This window comes from Macaca nemestrina, chromosome 6 (assembly GCF_043159975.1).
Source record: "Macaca nemestrina isolate mMacNem1 chromosome 6, mMacNem.hap1, whole genome shotgun sequence".
Lineage (NCBI taxonomy): Eukaryota > Metazoa > Chordata > Mammalia > Primates > Cercopithecidae > Macaca > Macaca nemestrina.
Genome location: NC_092130.1, coordinates 103,898,985 through 103,919,555, shown reverse-complemented (window position 1 = coordinate 103,919,555; position 20,571 = coordinate 103,898,985). Strand labels below are relative to the sequence as shown.

General features: G+C 33.2%; 1 protein-coding gene across 1 annotated transcript in view; it reads left to right on the top strand.

The window, feature by feature from the left end:
* Positions 1–20,571, top strand: part of LOC105475167 (FCH and mu domain containing endocytic adaptor 2) — a 142,146-nt gene that overhangs the window by 105,920 nt on the left and 15,655 nt on the right. The window contains exons 15-19 of the mRNA XM_071098823.1: positions 1,430–1,472; positions 3,809–3,897; positions 9,193–9,296; positions 14,010–14,139; positions 20,081–20,192. Coding sequence (XP_070954924.1) covers positions 1,430–1,472; positions 3,809–3,897; positions 9,193–9,296; positions 14,010–14,139; positions 20,081–20,192 — 478 coding nt within the window. The remainder of the gene's footprint in view (positions 1–1,429; positions 1,473–3,808; positions 3,898–9,192; positions 9,297–14,009; positions 14,140–20,080; positions 20,193–20,571) is intronic.

Below are 20,571 nucleotides of genomic sequence, written 5' to 3'. Positions count from 1 at the left end.
TGAATGGCTAGAAGGACAATTATTTTAAATAGAAAACAACATATCTATATTATTTCCTGTAGAGCTGAGAGACATGCTTTAAACTTTAATACATGGCTACAACATTTTTCAGAAATCACCAAAGCCAAAAAGTAACTTCTGATTAAGAATGTTAAACGGTTTCACTGGCATTCTGTGTCTTATAAACTAGAAGACATTTCATTTATAAGATGAGTAATATTGAGCTTTCCCTATTTTTAAGTTATGTCACAATTACAAATTCGATTATAAATTTAATTATACTAAAAACGTAATTATACTAAAAACTTTTCTAGGGTGCTAATACCTTTTGCAGAATCATGCATTAAAAATAACAAAGAGTTGTGGGAAAAATAGTTGAAGCAGCCCACTCAAAAGCTATGTAATTTTGTTAACAGAATACTTAACAAAAACTTTAACATCAGTCTTAATAAAAATTCTAACACAGTTTAAAAGACCTAGTAAATTAATAATAAATACCAAAATAAATAAAAGTAAGGATTTTATCTTTAAAGAAATGTTGATGGTAGCTTAATGATAGGGGGTGTGAGGAAAATGAGGATAAATGGAGGGTGCTGAGTTGTGGAGATGAGAGCAAAATGCAGAAATATTGAAGAATAGCACAGTAAACACTGAGGCAAACCAACCAACCAAACTGAGCCAAGTGAAAAATGTAGAGTGAATGGGTATCCTGTACTGTGATACTCCTCCATAGTTTGTGGAAGTTACTCATATTGATATACTTTGCATCAGGTATTGCTTGGTGATGCAAAGATAACATGAAGGTGCAGGAAAAATTGCTTATGCACCAATGTGAGTTTTGCATTTATGATGCTATTCCCCTGTTTACCACTTGCTTGTGAAATGAGGCACGTTACAAATGCAAAAGGTAGCAAAACGAACTATCTTATAAAGAGATTTGCTCCAGCTTGCTATAAGATTCTTAATTTTTCAAAATATGACATCCTCAAGAGTTAATAACTACTTTTTGTCAATGTAATAATCACTAATAGTATTCTTAGAACTTGAAAAATGCATTCATGATTCATCAATTAAAATTCTTAAATAGAATTTATGTATTTAAACATTTTTCTTATTTTTAAAGTTGCAACCCATATTTTCTCTTTTCTAAACAGCAATTTTAATGACTATCATAGTTTAATTGACTTAAGTAATTTACTAAAGGTAGTAGAAGAAATCAGGATTTAGTAGTTTCAGTTATTTTAATGTACACAATAGAAAACTTGTTAAAATCTTAATTTACTTTTTCTTCATTATTGTTTGTATTTACATTATCAATTCCAAAATTTTTAATTGTCATAGTGTTATGTGTATAGAGTTTCTCTTTTTCATTAAAATATTTTATTTCTCAGATTATGAAGTTTTCATAATATTTTAATTTTTTAATTAGATGAGGAGTTAACAAAATCAAAGCCATCTGCTCCACCCAATGAGTAAGTTTCCATGTTTAATTCTTTTTAAAAAATAGACTTTATTTTTTAGAGCAGTGTTTGATTCATGGCAAAATTGAATGGAAAGCACAGAGATTTCCCTTTATGCTCCCTGTCGCTTCATATGCCCAGTCTCTCTCACAGTCAGATTCTCTCACCAGAGTGGTACATTTGTTACAATCAGTGAACCTGCATTGATTGACACATCATAATCACATAAAGTCCACAGTTTACATTAGGGTTCATTCTTGGTGTTGGACAAATGCGTGAGGACATGTATTCATCATTATAGTACCATACAGAGTATTTTTGCTGCCCTGAAAATCTTCTGTGCTCCACCTTTTCATCTCTTCTTCCACACACTTACATTTTAAGTATCCTTTTGTCCTTTTTTCTAGAGTTTTATTAGCTCTATAGTTTTAATTCCCGTAAAGTTTTGTTAATCATCCTGTTTTCCGAGCTGTCAAATGCCCTGTTGGAGTTTTTAGAAGTTTAAATTTATTTCTCATTTGGTAATATGTCCTTTTACAATAAGAAAGAAATCCATTTAACCACAGTTGGCCTTGGTAGCCTCACTACTTCTAAATAAATGATGAAACCCTAAGTTCATACATATCTGTATTTCAGCTGTTTAGTCTCATGGGAATTTTCTCATTTCTTTCTTCAGTTTTGACTGTGACCTTATAAAATAATATACTTCATAAGCTTCAAAACAGAGAAGTGTCTCAAGTTGAAAAGGGAGAGAGAGGCCAGAAGGCATGTTGCCAGCTCTTCTTAAAAAAAAAAAAAAAAAAAAAAAAAGCCAATGTTGGATGGGTCTCTTTTTACTTCTGTGTCCATCAGTAAGAATACTGTCTTTGAGTTAATGGTTTTTTGCTTGTCTGTTTTGAGACAGGGTCTTATTCTGTCTCTCAGGCTGGAGTGCAGTGGCGTGATCATGGCTCACTGCAGCCTTAACATCCCAGGTTCAAACAATCCTCCCACCCCTGCCTCCCAGCTAATTTTTTTCGAAAAAGATACTGGGTCTTGCTATGTTTCCCAGGCTGGTCTTGAACTCCTGGACTGAGACTCCTGAGCCTCCCAAAGTGCTGTGATTACAGGCGTGAGCCATCAAAGCCTGGCCAGAGTTAATGTAAAACACAAGTAAAAGTAGGCTTAATTAAATAGGTAGTTTACAATTATTTGATACTTTTGAGGTACTAATTGAGCACAGTGGTGGTATTTATTGGATGTATCATTTTTAAAGATAAGTTGTTGAGTGTTTTAAAACTGTTTTTAGGAATCATGCAGTTGCAATGCTAGGCTTTATTGTACGAGGTGTAGTGTGCTTTCATGTAGGTGCATGTTGAGATGCTGGATATGTACTCTTAGATAATTACAGCACTTCATTATAGAGGGCCTGTTTTTTTGTGTAAGATTTCCTAAAAATTTTTAAAATCATGGCAGTTTGATACATTAAAATATGTAAGCCATCTTTCTGTACTTAAGGGCTTAAAAAAATCACTTTACCCTTTTTCTTCATCTTTGAAAATAAGTATGGCCTTATAAAATTTTAACCCAATTTTATACCACTTAAATTTTCTGTTCAGGATTGGGTGCTGTGTGTGAACCAGCAGACCTGAGCCTGTTTTAGAATGAAGTAGCTGTATGTCTTTGGGCAGTTCATTTAGACATGTGCTGCTCTTTTTTATATGTAAAGCTGAAATTATTATTCCCATTATGACAGCCCCCAAGGTTGTTGAGTCTAACAAGGCATGATGAATGGGAATTAATCTTCCCCATTCTCCTCTGCTAACTTCACATGCTATCTTAGGTTATGCTTCTAACAAATATTGGCTGTTAAATCTGTTAATTAATTTCTACACATATACTACTGGTAGAGTATCCAACTTTTAAATTAAAAAAAAAATATTTTTTTTAGGGACAGGGTCTTGCTTTGTTACCCAGGCTGGAGTACAGTGGTGCAATTATAGCTCATTGCAGCCCAGAACTCATGGGCTCAAGTGATCTTCCTTAGCCTCCCGGATAGCTAGGACTACAGGCATGCACCACCATGCCTGGCTAATTAAAAAAAATTTTTTTATAGATACTGAGTCTTGCTATGTATGTTGCCCAGACTTGATCTTGAACTCCTAGTCTCAAGTGATCCTCCCACCTGAGCCTCCAAAACTGTTGGGATTATAGGCATGAGCCATGGTGCCTGGCCCCAACTTTTTAATTATGTTTATTGAGCTGTTAGAATTCTTTCTATAGAATTATTTTACAAATAAGTGACTAGAAATGTTATACTAATAAAATATTCTTTTGTTAAAATTTTTACTTTTAAAATATTATGGTAGAAAAGGAACCAGTGATTTACTTGCTTGGGACCCCCTATTTGGACCATCTCTTGATTCATCTTCATCTTCACTAACTTCATCATCATCAGGTAAATATATATATGTGTGTATATATATGGTTTTTTTTTAAGTATAAGGAATACTTTAGTTGCTTTTTCTCGTTCACTTTTTATGCGTTGTACTTAATGATCAAAATTTCTAAAAATTTGTCATCTGTATTGCCAAATAAAAGTGATTTTATTTTGGTTTTGTTCTCTTAGATACTCTATGACTTAACAATAAACGTGTAAAATACTAAGTGTTTTTTTAAATTGCCGTGTTTATTTCTAGGCATTTTATATCATTATTCAAATAATATTCTTATTGTTTATAGATAATTCAAATACAAAATACCTATCAATGTTCTTTCTTGATGGAAGTTTAAGTTGCATCTAATTTTCTAGTATTATGAACATTCATAGAAATAACAAATTTTGTGCATATGTCTCAATATGCTTGTAATAATTTATCAATTTAAAACTTATGGGTTACAAGATGATGTCCATGATACTTACTGCCAAACTGCTTTCTAGAAAGGCTTTAACACTTCCCAAGCAGTTTATGAAAGAAGTTGATAAATGCTTTTTAGTTGTTTTGGCAAGAATATATTAAGTTTCTCTTTTCATTAGTCACACAGCAGGCATCAAAAATGTATGTTTAATAAAACCACTGCTTGTTCAAAACAAGAAAATAAAATCAATTTTAATTGATTTTCTACTCTCTTCTCTGGGACTTAAGAATTGCCATCCAGTATTTGGGGTTAAGGAAGCGCTGGAATCATGGGGCAAGAACTTAAATCTGTCTAGTTCATGCTAGGTAATTTTGTTAGGAGTGCCACACATTCTATTTAATTTTACCACATTAACAGCAGCATGAAGTTGTTTTTGTTGTCCCTGTTTTATAGATGAAAAAAGTAAAGCTCAGAGATAATAAGTAACTTCTCCAAGTTTATGTAGCTAGTAAATGATGAAGACAAGTTTCAAACCTGGCTCTTACTTATTCTAAAGCCATTGTTTTGTCTATCACACTTTAGCAGATTAACAGCAACAACAAAAAAGCCATGTTGAAATATCTTACTATTAAAAATTAAATATTGGTTTTTAAAATTAGACTGTTTAGAAACAAAATATTTTTAAAAGAAACTATAAGTGGATTATAAGAAACCTTAACTCTAAACACTAAATGCTATTTGACCGTTTGAAGGGAAAGTAATCTGTACTTAATACTTGTAAAACAGCAAGAAACAGTCAATAGAAGGTAGTTGAACATAATCTGAAGTGGCTTTATAGCCTTTTTCACTGAGCATTTATTACTATTTAGTATTATAAAATTAACCTTATATATGTATTATATAAGGAAAGTAATTGTACAGGAAAACCTGATGTTGTTGCCAATCTCTCGTTTGTTTAGTAAAAATGTCGGAATGGTATTATGCATTTAGAATAAGGAGTTCTCAGCAGTATTTTCAAATTTTATTAATATCCCATTATGAATAAAATTTTTCAGATTGGTATCACAGAGGTTTTAGTTATATAGAAATTTCTTCATAATTCTGCTCATTGTTTCTTGATATTTTCTCTAGTATAGTCTCTTTCTTTTTATAAAAGTACTCTTTCTTCCTTTTGCTACTTGTCTAAAGATGGCTCATATCACCATCACTTCAGGTAAAAAATTGTTCGTTTTCATTTAGTGGTCATTAATGTTTGGCCGTTAAGAAATGATACAATATTTATTAACTTTTTGCTGGTTTTAAAATTCACTTCAGTATGCATTTTTAAATCTTCCTATATAGTATGAAAAGTAATATTATAAATTTTGCCTTTCAAAAAAATGTTAGTGATGCTCAAAATAGATAGTTATCCTGTTATATAGTAATTACTGTTAAGTCTTCACTTGAACAGAATATAATTATTGATCAAACTAATTCATAATTGGGATTATCCTGTTTTACAGAACTGGTCCTAAGTGAAGTTATGAAATAGGCATTTTATCTGAAATTTTTATTTCACTTATTTTTATGTTTTCTTGGTACTCGCTAGTTACAACAAGTCTTAAATTTTGTCCCACCATTCTTTGCAATGCACTTCTCTCCCATCTTAACTTCCTCTACCCAGGTACCCATTTTAACATTTTAGCAAGGTCCAGGTTGTGAGATCATTCCCTACTCTCCTGTTTGTCTTTCAGAATCTTAATTCATCACTGACCTCATCTTAAAGCAGGCTAAAAAATAATTTCAATCAATCAGTTAATAACTGATAATTAAGCATCCCAGTGTTGTTACATGTTTTAAAATGTTGATTAGGGCTTGGCTGCAAAGTAGTTTCAGTTGCATCTTATACCATGTAGACTATAAATAAGCATTCATGTTTATGTCAGATATGAATATATATAAACATCAATATATGTATTTTTAAAAATTTAACACAAATATCTTACACTTACCTCCCCTTTGGTAAGTGCCAGACTGTTTTCTCTGCCCATGAATTAATTGAACTCTTGTGCTCGCAAAAAAACAAAACAAAGACCTTAAAATTATTTTTTGAAAAATATTGGGCTGTTTTTAAATATTAACTCGAACATTGATGTATTCTGATGTAGTTCCTGGGGCAGTTTTATCACAGGACAATGATGAACTTTGTTGAGTACCACGCATACACAGCATTATTGCTTTGCCACCTTGTCAAATCTTTTTAGATCTTGTACTGACTGTAAATGGTTACCTTTGCTCCTCTGGGAAAACAGGAATAACTCTGACTTTATATAATTTTGGACCTTCAGTTTTTCATATGCATTTTAAGTTTCTAATGTACATACTTGTTTTCTTCAGTTAATGTAATTTGAACTTATGCACTTCTTCTGTGTATTATTAAATTTTCTAGTTTCAAATAATTAAAACAAGATAACTTTTTGGCTATATGGATTTATATTTTAGTTCTAGAATTTTCCTGTTGCTTCTAGTTTTTTGTTTTGTTCTTATTCATCTGACCTTACAGAGCAGAGTAGGAACTTCACTTCCTTTCTCACTGATTTTCCTGGGTGTGTGATAATTGAACATTTACTTGAAACCCGGTCAGATTCTGAGTCTAGAAAGTCCATCACCAGACTTTTCCCCAAAATCTCTACTTTATTCTGCCGTAACAGCACCACTAGAGAGCACAGATAAAGTTCCTTTTGCTTCATGGCCGTGAAGTCAGTGGATTTTCTTTACTGATGAACTTGTTGCAATTAATAGCTCCAGTGCTGCTCAGAAGGCATTCCAGAGATTGCATTGTAAAGCTGAAAATACTTTTAGGTTTCCTAATGCTTTGGATGGGATTTCTTCCAACAGCTGCATTTCTGAGGATCACAGTGACCTTTGCCTAATATTACATGTTTTGAAAATGTACCTACAGAAGCAGCTAACAGTGCTGCTGCTATTTCTTCTACATCATCATTATTGCTTCTAGATTCTAGATTAGTTTCCACTTTTGTTCAGATAAAGAATGGTATGGCAAGCATGCTTTGTCTATTCACTTTAGTTAATGTCTGAGGGCAGATATAGAGTAGCCCTTATCGCCAATGTTTTTTTATACTTCACAGGTCAATTCATATTTCTTGAAACACTGCTTCTAATAGATATTTGTAGCAGTGAGCTCCACCCCACCACCAGCAAAAAATAAAACATAGGACATTGAAGAATGTAAACAATTGCAGTTATCTCCTTCAGAGGCTTCTAGAAGCAGTGCCTAATTGACCTGTGCAGATACAATATAGATTCATTTATAAACAGTGGTGTTAATAAGTATTGTTATTAGCTTTTCTCAAAAAGCAAATTTTGACTGAACTTACTACTTCTACCAGGCTTGGTTTGAGTCGATATAAATGCCATTTGGACAGGCCACTTGATCAGTAATAAATGCCTCTGCTGTGTAAACTCTCTCACAAGTTTGAAATAACATAGGCTAGTGCTGGTTTCATTGATAATGAACATATCTTTAAAGTAGACATGTAATACACAGGGAGGTGTTATGGGCCTCAGATTTTTGTGCACATTTCTTCCAGTGTACAGCTTCAAGTGTTTGTGCAGCATGAAAGAACGGGAACTGACTGGAAAAAGACAGTGGCCTCAGAATCTAAGCTTGATTTACCAGCTTTTTTATTTTCCTTAAGCAACCTGAACAGCGCTTGCATCTTTTATCTCTTATTATGGTATGCTTTCTAAGTGATTCCCTACCTCTCATGCATGTACAACTTTCAATCCTGTGTGACTACCTTTTTCTTTAGGTCTCTTCCTACTACCTCTATGCGTGTTCCTTTCATGCCTCCTTGATTCCTCCATTGATGATTAAAGGCCTTCAGCTTTGCAGTTTATTTCCCCATGTGTATACTTAGGCCCACTTATATATTTTTAATTTTGTACATCTCTAAACTTTGAAAACATACTGAATATATTTCTTTCCACCCATTATATTTTTCAGTCTCTGAATTATAGCCTGTATTTTAGTGTGAACCAAAGGGCTTTGAAAATCATTTAATTTATTAATGATTATTAAACATGACTTTAAAGAGGGTTTAAACCTATTTACTTCCATTTTTTTACTCCTGCTTTGATTATGCTAATACATTTGTGACTTTTGATGATGTATACATTGACATTTATCCAGTAATTTACATTGTGATGAGATTAAGAATACAGATATTTCTGACTTGTAAAATTAGCAAATGGCATTGAAAACTCAACACCAAATTTATATAGGACTTAGGAACAATTTAAGATATGATTTTGAACACTTTCCAAAGTTAACTGTAGTGATTTGGGGAATTTTTTTTTTTATACTAATAGAATATCTAATTATTTCAAATAATGTTACCCACCAAAATGTTACAATGTGGTTCAACTTAAAAGTCAAATTTAATAATTTTAATTAAGGTAAGTATTTTATTTAGAGTTTACAATATTATTCTGGAGGTACAGCTTCAGAACCTTTTGGTCTGGAATTACTATCTGTAAAATAGATGTATTGGCAATAAACAAATGACCTTTGACCTAAAATTGGTTTGTTCTCATCAGCTAATATATCAGATTTAATTTTTATATGTGTAGATAATTGAAACAGGAATAAAATTTATATGTGTCAGTTATTGAAGGGTTAACTTTTTTTCAGGAATATTACTGGTCACTTCAAAATAAAACATATTTGATAGATTCCCAGTATTTCAACATCTGTGATTACATCTAAAAAAAAAAAGAGCCTCCTGAAAAATAAGCTTTGATTACCAACAGTTTCTTTATAATAGAATGTCTTTATGTAAGGATTGCTGCATACTAATGATTTTCTTCAAATTCTCTTTTTCCCCTCAACCAGCCAGGCCCACAACTCCTCTTTCTGTAGGCACCATTGTCCCACCTCCGAGGCCTGCTTCCAGACCAAAGCTTACTTCAGGCAAACTCAGTGGGATTAATGAAATAGTATGTACTCAGGTTTTTAAAAAATTATGTAACTGTTTTGATTTAAGATGCAAATGATATTTTTCTATATGCCCTTTTAGTTAATTGCTTGAAGTTTTCTACCCACATCCTCATAGTATAGAAAAATTTTCCCAGCTAATGCTTCCTTTTCTTTTCCTTATTACCTCAGTGATCATACCTGTGAAACAGGACATTGTCCAGTAGGAAACAGATTTCCTGAGAAAGTTGGCACATTATAAGACTACCATTCAGTATTCATTGTCTCACAATAAAGAAGCAGTTTTCATATAATTCTACTTAAAGTCAAATGTTAAGGAAGTAAATGGTGGCTTGTTCTTAGACCTTAAAAGTATATACTGCAAGGAGGATCATGGAAGGCATCTAAGCTCGGCATTTAAAATTTTACACATAAGGAGACTGGAGTCCACATCATCCAGTTGACTTATAAAAGTACATGCGTGGGTGGGAAATCATTGGTTTTTAAAAGTCATCAGATAGAGAAAATCTATAGACTCTATTCAGTGAGGCTCTCCCAAACCAGTTTATTTGCCATTGATCTGGTTTGCTTTGCTTTGTCTTCTACACTAATTGCCAGTTTAATAACCAGAATTAAATTTATAAGTCCAGTTTAATCATTTTTCCCTTGATACACATTTCCAGTGGTTTCTCGGTCTGTATGGTTGAATGTTTTAGCTGAATGTACAAGTCTTTATAAAGCTGCCTCAACAACCTATACTAACTGTCCATCTTTCTCCCCTTTTCAGCCTAGATTCCAGCCACTTGAAACTTTTCAGTGTTCCTCAAACACATCATGCTCTTTCACATGTCCTTGTCTTCCTCCTGTGCTCTATCTCAGATGCCCCTCAGTTTTCTATGTTGACCTCTTTCTTTAAGACCTAGCTAAATATCGCCACCTAGGCAAAGACCTCTTTGATCATTCCTTCACTTCTCTTCCTTATACCCAGATACTTTGCTTATATTTCTGTTAGTTCACATATCACCTTGTATGTACTTTTTGTGTGTGTGTTATCCTTACTGGTCTATGCCTTCGTCAGTCTCGTATCCTCAGTACTTTGCATGATGCCTGTTGGGTGGTACAGTTATGAAATGTTCAGTGAATATATTGAAAAGCTTTGGCACCAGATATTGAAATGGTGTTATCTTTCTTTTCCAAATGAACAGACTTAGTGGAAGTGAAATGAAAGACTAGGTGCAAGCTGCCAAGGAGAAGATTAATATTTAAGTAATACAGAAATTACTACATTTTAAAATACTTCATTCTCTTTTTTAAATCAAGTTATGACTAGAACTTTAAGTACATTTTAATAAATTGATTTTTTTCCTGATTGTAAAAACAGGAAATGATCATGTTGTAAAATTTGGAAAACAGAAAGCAAAGAAAGAAAATTATAAATTTCCTCTGTATTTCACCACCCAAAGATAACTACTGTTAACATTTTTTGGAATGCGTGTTTATCCAGAGGCAGTAAAATACAGTTAAAAGTACTAGCTTATTAGCCACTTATTAGCTGAGCAACATTAAGCAGTTATTTAATCAGAGTTTAGTTGCCTCATGGATAAAATATGTGTAATGATACTAGGTTGTGAGACTTAAATGAGTTAATACATGTAAAACAGTACATTGTTGAATGCAAATAGTTGCTCAAAAAGTTATTAATGGTATAGGCATATTTTTAAATAAAAAGTCATACTTTACATATTTCTAATTTGTTTTCCACTTGCAAGTATATAATTCAAGAATAATCATGAATTATTGTTTGATTATAATTTTATTTATAGAATTAGGGGATACAAGTGCAGATTTATTACATGCATATATTGCATACTGGCAGAATGTGGGCTTTTGGTGTACCCATTAACTGAATAGTGAATATCGTACCCAACAGTACCCAACAGGTACTTTTTCTGTCCCTACCCTTTTCCCATCCTCTGACCTTTTGTAGTCTTCACTCTGTATTATTCCACTGTATATGTCCATGTGTAACCTTTGTTTAGCTCCCACTTATTAGTGAGAACATGAGGTATTTGACTTTCTGTTTCTGAGTTATTTCACTCAGGATAATGGCCTCCAGTTCCATCCATGTAGCTGAATGAATTATTCTTATTTTATAGTCTTCAGGCTTCTTTGAAGTGATAGAATCTTTTGCCAAATAACTTTAAATTGTAAGTATTAATATATTAAAATAAAGTGGGACTCATAGTTGAATCCTTCACATCATCCCCCTATCACCATACACCACCCTCTCCCCATCCTTGAGAGCTTTCCAGAAACCACCCTCTGAGCTTCAGGGAGCACCATTTTAAGTGGCTACAGAGTATTTCAATATATGAGTGCTCTGTCTTCTACCCTGTTGTCAGAATTAAATTTCTAAAAGTTTTCAGAAATTTATTTAACATTTAGTTTCATGTTTCTGTTATTATAAACGATGTCTTAATGACTATCCTTATGGTTTCTAGCATTCATTTTTTTTAATAAAAAAAATTTAAAAGTGTAATTTATGAACTAAACTCTATGTACATTTTTAAGACTCCTGATAATTATTTCTCTATTGCCCACCGGAGAGGTTATGTTGATTTAAATTTTCTCCAGCTGTACACTGGAGTGCCTTTTTTGTTTTTTTTTGCGTGCTCATATGTGCATTTTTCTGGAGAGAGCTCATAGCTTTCACCAGATGCTCAAAGGATTCTATTACCACATCCTGCCTACCCACTGAAAGAACCACTCGTTGTTCTAGAGCAGGGGCACCCAAAGTGCAGTACCAGATCAGTAGCATTAGCATCACCAGGGAATTTGGTAGAAAGTTTCTCTGGCTCCACCCCAGGCAAATCGGAAATTCAGGGGAGAGGCCCGGCAACTGTGTATTATTAACAAGCCCTCCATGCGATTCTGATGCATGCTAATGTTTCAGAAACATTGTTTTAAAGCAATGCTGTCCAACAGAAATATAATATAAGCAACATATAATTTAAAATTTTCTAGTAGCCACATAGAAAAACAGTGAAATTCATTGTAATGTATTTTATCTGCTATATAAAAATATTATTTTAACACATTCAATTATAAAAATGAGATTTTTACATTCCTTTTGTGTGTATGCCGTGTCTTCAAAGTTTACTTTGTGTGTTATAGCACATCTCAATTTGGACTAGTTACATTTCACGTGCTATTGGCCACTGTAGTAGATAGCATAATTCTAAAATTAGAGAAAACCACTTGAGAAAAGAGCTGTTTTTGCCTTTACCTAAAAAAAAAATTAAAAAGGCAGTCACATTGTATTGGCCTTGAGGTTATGTTGCCATAGGAGAAATGTCCCACAGTAGTTGATCTCAAGACTTTTTCCAAGCTTGTGAGTTTCAGACTAGCTGTTGATCGGTATCTGTTCACTCCAATGTCCTATACCACCTTGGTGTGCATATATATACAGCTGCATTTTTAGCATCCTGCCGAATTTTTTCAACCTATTGTCCATCATAATGAGTCATCAAAAAGCTGTACTCTGGAAAAAATAAATGTTAAATGGGTGGGGGGGTTACAAATTATAAAACACTTTTTGCAATAAAATGACAGTTTTATTAAAATGAATATCTGTAAGTTTATATTCATGCAATGAAGAGTTGACTAGTGTATGAATGCAAGCAGGGTTTTGTTTTTACCTTTTTTTTCCATGTTCCTCAAATAACTGAGGACAGTTATCTTTCTTGTTCACAGCTTTGTATCTAGTACCTAATCCAGGGTCAGACACATAGTAGGCACTAAATAAGTATCTACTTGCCTAATACTTTTGTAAGCAGGAAAAGGTTTTTTTTTTTTTTTTTAAATGAAGACAAATATGCCTATTTTTTAAGAAAGCAAAACACCTCAGGAAGTGTTGCTGATGAATTATTGGTACAGTTAGGAACTTGGAAGGAAAAAAGTCCGTTCACCAAATTAAAAGATAAATGAATTGGAGTTATATTTTTTATATTTGTTTTATGTTTAATTAGAAAATTGGGAAGACAACAGAATTGAGTCTCTCTAACCTTTGTATGGAGTGAGTTTTCACAGTGAGGAAACATTACAAGGAATTACTGAGGAAATTGTGATCAGATTTGTAAACACCAAAAGTGTAAAGGATAAGCAATATTTAAGGAGGGAAATATTTGCAAGAAAATAAGGCAAAGGGTTAGTGAAAGCTCAGATAATACTAAAACCTCCCCAAATTACATCAACCCATTCATGAAAGTAAAGTGAAAGTTTCATTTTTATTTTCCAAATTAGAAAAAAAATTTTAATCCCTTTTTCTTCTGTGACTCATCCATTTGTTTCTGGCAAGGGTGTAGAGAAATAATTTTCTCATATTTGTAGTCAGGTAAAGTGAACAACGCTTTTGGGAAGCAGTTTGGGAAGAAGAACATTTATACTGTTTAAACTAATTTAACTTCTGAGAATCTGTCTTAAACATACTTTTTTAAATACAGGAAAATTTTTATGCCCAAAGACCTTTTTTACAGCATTATTTCAAAATAACCTTTTCAGGTTTTAGTATGTTCTTAAAAATGATTTGATATATGGCATCTCTGATACTAAGTTAAAAGAAACTCACACAGTAAATTTGGTTTGGTATGTTAAATTTATCTGATAACTTAAAAGTCTGCTCTAACAAGAGAGGTATACTGGTTTAGCATTTTGATAAATAACTTTTTGTTTTTAAGCCCAGGCCATTCAGCCCACCTGTAACTTCCAACACCAGCCCACCTCCTGCTGCACCATTAGCCCGGGCAGAAAGTTCTTCTTCTATCTCATCATCTGCTTCATTAAGTGCTGCCAATACTCCAACAGTAGGTAAGTGGGTTATCATCAATTACATGTGAAATGTAGTGTACAAAGTATATGTATGCTAAATATGTATATATTTTTAAATGGGCTAATGAAGAATTTAACATTAGAAATTTTGTTTTTCTGGAAACACACCTGTAATTTATTAAACTTTCCACACTTTGCTTTTTTGTTTCACAGTATATGTTGTCTGGATAGAAGAATTTTAACTGTGGTTAGCACCGTTAAGAATGAGTCAAATTTATAAATTGCTGATCAGTATAAATAGTTGAAGGCAAAACAAAATGCAGTTCTTCCCACTGTGAACTGATTGTTGCATTTCTAAGAAAGTTTATGTTTTAGAAACAGTAGTGTTTTGAAAATGATTGAATGAAAGAAAACAGTTTGTGCTTGCAGTGAATTATATTTTTCCACAAGAATTTCAAGACTTAAAAATAGCTCTTAGGGAAGTGGTCCCCAACCTTTGGCACCAGGGACTGGTTTTGTGGAAGACAATTTTTCCATGGACTGGGGTCAAGGGGATGGTTTCAGGATGATTCAGGTGCATTACATTTATTGTGCACTTTATTATTATTACATTGTAATATATAATGAAATAATTATATAACTCACCATAATGTAGAATCAGTGGGACCCCTGAGCTTGTTGTCTTGCAACTAGTCAGTCCCATCTGGGGTGATGGGACACAATGACAGATCATCAGGCATTAGATTCTCTTAAGAGTGCGCAACCTAGATCCCTCACATGCGCGGTTCACAATAGGGTTCTCGCTCCTATGAGAATCAAATGCCACTGCCAATCTGACCAGAGGCAGAGCTCAGGCTGTAATTCGAGTGATGGGGTGGAGGCGGTTACTGTAAATACAGATGACATTCACATTCATCTCCTTCTGTGTGGCTGGGTACTAGACTGTGGCCTGGGGATTGAGCATCCCTGTCTTAGGCATAGCTATATGAACCTAAACCTCACCAAACAAATTCAGTATTTTAGTACATCTAGACTTTGCTCAAGAGTTTTTTTTTGTCATCACTTCTCAGTTTTTTCCTACAAATTCTTACTACCTTTTTCACCCATTGTTAGGATAATAAAGCACAAAGCCAGTTAGACAAAGCAGCTGTGTTGCAGGAGCAACAGCTTCTCATAAAAATTATAATTGTATTTATTGCTGCTGGTTTAGGTAGTGATGGGTTTATTCTTGATAATGCAAATCACTGATTTGCACTAACTGAGCACTAATTCAGTAACGGTCAAAGTGTGGTCCTTGGACCTGCAGCATCTGCGTCACCTGGGTACTTCTTAGACATGTAGACTTTTAAAATCAGAAACCCTGGAAGTGGAACTAGCAATAGTTTAATAGGCATTCCAGGTGATTCTGATGCATGCTAAGTTTGATAACCACAGCCCTGATTAAGCTGATTTAATTCCAGTTAATTTGTCAAGGCTCACATAGGAGAAAAGCAACTTGTGTGTGGCCATTGTAAAAAGCGGATAAGTAATATAGGCTAGAATGAAATATAAAATGGTTTGGTTTCTAAATGTCTAAACATGATGTCACCATCTTGTTACCTCTGTGAACACAGCATTTTTCCCATCTTTTAATTTTATATAAACTGAATATGTCTAGCAAGTTTGTTCTTTTATTTGGTTTAATGAATACTTCATTTTTATTTTTTGTTTGGTTTTAATTTTTTTCCCACAGAATCTGTATTTTAGTCCTAAAAATCCTAATTGGGACCTACTAGAAATCAGGCAGGTGGTCTGGGTAACCTTCTTTTTGCTTTAGTTCCCCCCTCCATTATCTTTAGATTATTCAGGAGGTTTTTTGTTTGTGATAGAAACTAATTTTTATTGAATTGGTACATATTTGTTTATGGTTTGAGCCAGTGCTGGCAATAGGACAACCAAAAGCAGGTGACAGTGAGAATACAGACAAGGCAGGTTTTATGTGAATTTTATACAACAAAGATTTTTAAAATCTACCTAAAAAGTTCTCTTTCTTTGCCATGAGTTTTCAACGCTGTTAAGATTTAAGTTTCTAATTCTCCTTGTTTCTTGAAAATGTTTTCTTTTTCTGCATTATTTTGTTTTATTTAAATACAATAGAAGATGATAATTTGATTGGGACACACTCTGAAATTGAAAAGCACTGTGAGACGTCACCAGGTATTGTATCAGAAGCAGATGTGTGTGTTGACTAATGGTCCTTAAGTGTATCTAAAATATTTTGTTATCTAACTTTTCCTTTTCCAGAATTGTATGATGTCTCAGAAATCAAGAATTATGCTAAGAATAACTATTTCAGTTTTGTGCTAATTCCATCAAATTGCGGTACAGGATCCATTATAGCAAATCCCCAACTATAAAAACACAGTATTTTTGCATTTTCTTCTCTGCTTTCCTCAACTCAGCTTTAAGAAGTATCAATAAATCTTAATTTTAGCTATCAAAATCAGATAAGTGATCCAAAAAGAAGTAAAAAGAATATGTCAGTTAAAAAAACCCTCTAATACCTAAATTAGTAGAGCAAAGGCTGTCTTATACGAAAACCATACAGATGAAGTTAGAAGCATGGAGAAGGTAGGAGAGAGTCGGGAGTGGGTCTCTGTGTTTTATTTTTGAGCAGAAAGGAAATCTACATAAATATCCATTGATTGTTATAAGAAGGTACCCTGTACCTGTTGTGTACCTCAAGTTTATAAGCTGTCTACATTTTCGAAACATAAAATTAGCTACATATCTAACAATTAAACCAAAATTAGAAACCACAATCTACCCTTATTAAGAGAATAAAGAAATTTTTATTTCTAAGAAATTACTTATTTGGAATAATACAGTATACTTTTAGACTTTTTAAAAGACTATTTAAGTACATATTTCCTAATCATTTTTCGAATTATCCATGCGCAATATGATCTTGAAAGAAAAGCAAAAATAGAAAATACGAAAGGGAATATGCTAAATGTTAAGTGGGTTTTGAGTTTTTCTTCAACTTTCCAGTACTTTTCTATGCTTGCCAGTGTTTCAGTAATGGCATAATAATTTACAGGGAAGCTAGGCATAATAATTTACAGGGAAGCTATTTCAAGAATTCTCATGTTATGTGCCCAGATTAGATTGTTGAAAAGAATATTTATGCTGCATGTTTCTTTCAATTTTTAGTGTAAAAGCAGTAGTAGACATTAATGTTACCTTTGACTTTCTATAAATATTCATTTGTGTGAGTTACTCAAGAGACTTTTTTTTTTTTAATGAGACAGGGTCTCACTCTGTTGTCCAGACTGGAATTCAGGGATGTGATCATAGCTGACTATAAACTCAAACTCCTGGGTTCAAGCAGTCCTTCCACCTCAGCCTCCCAAAGTACTGGAATTACAGGCGTGAGCCAGTACACCTGGTCAGGAAATATGTTAATTTCATATTTAAGAGAGTATAATTTTAATAAAAGAGTATTACAATAACAAATGTTGGTGAGGATGTGGAGAAACTGGAACGCTTGTGCACTGTTGGTGAGAATGTAAAATGGTATAGCTGCTGTGGAAAACAGTATGGCTGTTCCTCGGAAAATGAAAAATGGAATTTACATACGATCCAGCAATTCTACTTCTGAGTATATACCCAAAAGAATTGAAAGCAGGACCTCAAAGAGATAGTTATATACTCATGTTCATAGCAGCACTATTCACAGCAGCCAAAAGGTAGAAGCAACCCATGTCCATTGTTGGATGACTGGATGAGCAAAATGTGGTATATGCATACAGTAGAATATTATTCAGCCTTAAAAGGGAAGGAAATTCTAACATGCTATGATAACATGGATGAACCTTGAAGACATTGTGCTAAATACTGTATGCTTCCACTTATATGAGGTACTTAAAAGAGTAGTCAAACTCATAGACACAACAAGTAGGAGGGTGGTTGCCAGGGGCTGGGGAAACTGGTGGGAGTTGTTGTTTTATGGGTATAGGGTTTCCGTTTTATAAGATGAAGATAATTATGGAGTTGGGTGATAGTAATTGTTGCACAGCATTATGAATATATTTCATACTGATGAACTGTATGCTTAAAAATTGTTAAGATGATAAATTTTATGTTATGTTTATTTTACTACAGTTACAAAATTGGAGAGAAAAGATTATTACAGCCTTTGTCTTTTTCAGAAAATATGTTTTCCTGAATTTCTGATGACCATCTTGTTTAGAACAGTATATTAGGGATAAAAGTGGATTGAACTAAGATTTACAGTGAAGTTTTCCAGTGTACAAACATATTTTTATATTTATAAACAGTAAATTTATACTTAATCAGCTTTTTTTTCACTTGATATTTTCTCACATCCCAAAACTAATGACTCTTGATCAGGCCACTGGCTTTCACCTAACTGCTCTCACCTGATCCAAACTTGTTTCCCTGCCAACAGTCATTTTTCCCTTCAGTCTAGGATTTACTACGTGTTCAGAGAGATCTTACTACATAAAAACCTAATAATGTTTCTCTCAAACATTATCAGTAGTTTCTAGTGATAGAAGTATAAAATTAAAGGTCTTTCACACCCTAATCTGGATCATGAGCACTTTTCCAGCCTCATCTTTGTGTCTTTTCGTCACTGCGGCCCATCCCTCACATTTTTTGTTTTGCTTCTGCTTTGCAAAACTAGTACTTGTGCATCAAAAAGGCACTGTTTTGTTTTGTTTTGTTTTGTTTTTTAATGCCCCCCTAGCAAAGTGCCTGGCACATATAAGTGGTTAATAAATAGTAATTGTGATTTCATGAATAACTTTTTAAGTATGAAGAACCTTCTAAATAAAAATTCCTTCAAAATCTAGAATACCAAGCTAACAGAGTGTCTTTTTTCACTATTTGTAGCATCTCAGATTTAGTTGTGAGGCAGAAAAAGCCAGTACTGATTTTTATCAGAATAATATTTAAGGTATCTCAGAAGTAACTCAGTGTTTCACTATAGGAGTCGCATCTAAAATAAAAATGTCTGATGGCTGTTAACATTGTGTAACATTTATATAAGAAAAGAATATATTCAAATTCCAGAGATAAGTGTTGACCTAGGTTATTTATTTTTTTCTTTCACTAAGGATGAATAATTATAACAAACTCTCATATGTTTTTATAAAATTGCATTTTATATATTAAATGAAATGCCCCCACTTTGGAAAATCAGTAGCAGTAGCAGTAAGGCACACAGTGGTAAGAAGAGTGCGTTTGTGAAGAAAAAGGCAATGCACTATTTTGAGAGGATACTTCATTTACGTTAAATGTAAAACAATAAACAGAAACCTGAACACTTGCATAAATTTGTTTACATTTTAATTTTGCTCTATAGACACTGATCTTTCTCTGATTTGACTCTAAAAAGCATCTTCTCTGAGTGAACTTTATGTCAGGGTTTTTTTTTTTTTAAGTAATGTTATTAGTCAAATATTTATTGAGGCAAAGTAATGTGGGAATACAATATAAGCACCAGACAAACAGGAGATTAAAGAGAATTATAATAATAATGAGTAGTGTATGAAACATTACTACTTGGATAGAAAAAACTTAAATACAAAAATTCTAAATTGGCCTTAAATTATTCCCTGAAGTATATGATTGATAGAACCTGGAAGAATTTGGTATTTGAATGTTTTTGAAGCCATATTTTTGTAATTTTAGCTCTTTAGTCAAGGGCTTTTTCATTCTGACATTCCTTAACCATTCTGTCTTTCCATTTAAAAGAAATGTCTGTGTGATATGTCTTCCTAGGTTTTTTTTGTCCTTTGTATTATGCTCCAATTTGTTTTATACTATATTTCTTAGCCTCCAGATTTATCATGGGACATCACTGAAACCAGTAGTAGGGTCATTTGTGACAACCTAACAATGGTGAACCTAACTATCTTTATATTTAGTTTATGTCTTTCTGAAGGATTTAACAAGTTAATTATATATATTCTAGGTGTGTCACGGGGTCCCAGCCCTGTCAGCCTTGGAAATCAGGATACCTTACCTGTGGCAGTCGCCCTTACAGAATCTGTTAATGCCTACTTTAAAGGAGCAGATCCCACCAAGTTAGTTTTTAAAATATATACATGTATGTGTATGTATGTGTGTTGGGTGAAGGAGGCGGTGGGGCTTGGTGGTAAATTTTAAGAATTACATTTTGATTCTGTGTAGATTACAGTTTTCTGTTATTTATTTACCTGCTTTTTTGCTATCTAATATAGTCATTTAATGATTGCGTTCTGTGTACATTCATTCATCAAATACTTGAGCACCTGTTATTTCTAAGACTCTGTTACATGTGCACTAAGGCTACTTTAGTAAACAAATGAGTTCTCTCCTGAGCTTGCATTATAGTGAGGGAAAACTAAATATCAAAGAAACAGCTGTATTTATTGGGTATTGATACATGCTATTGAAGAAAAATAAACCAGGGTTAGAGGCTAG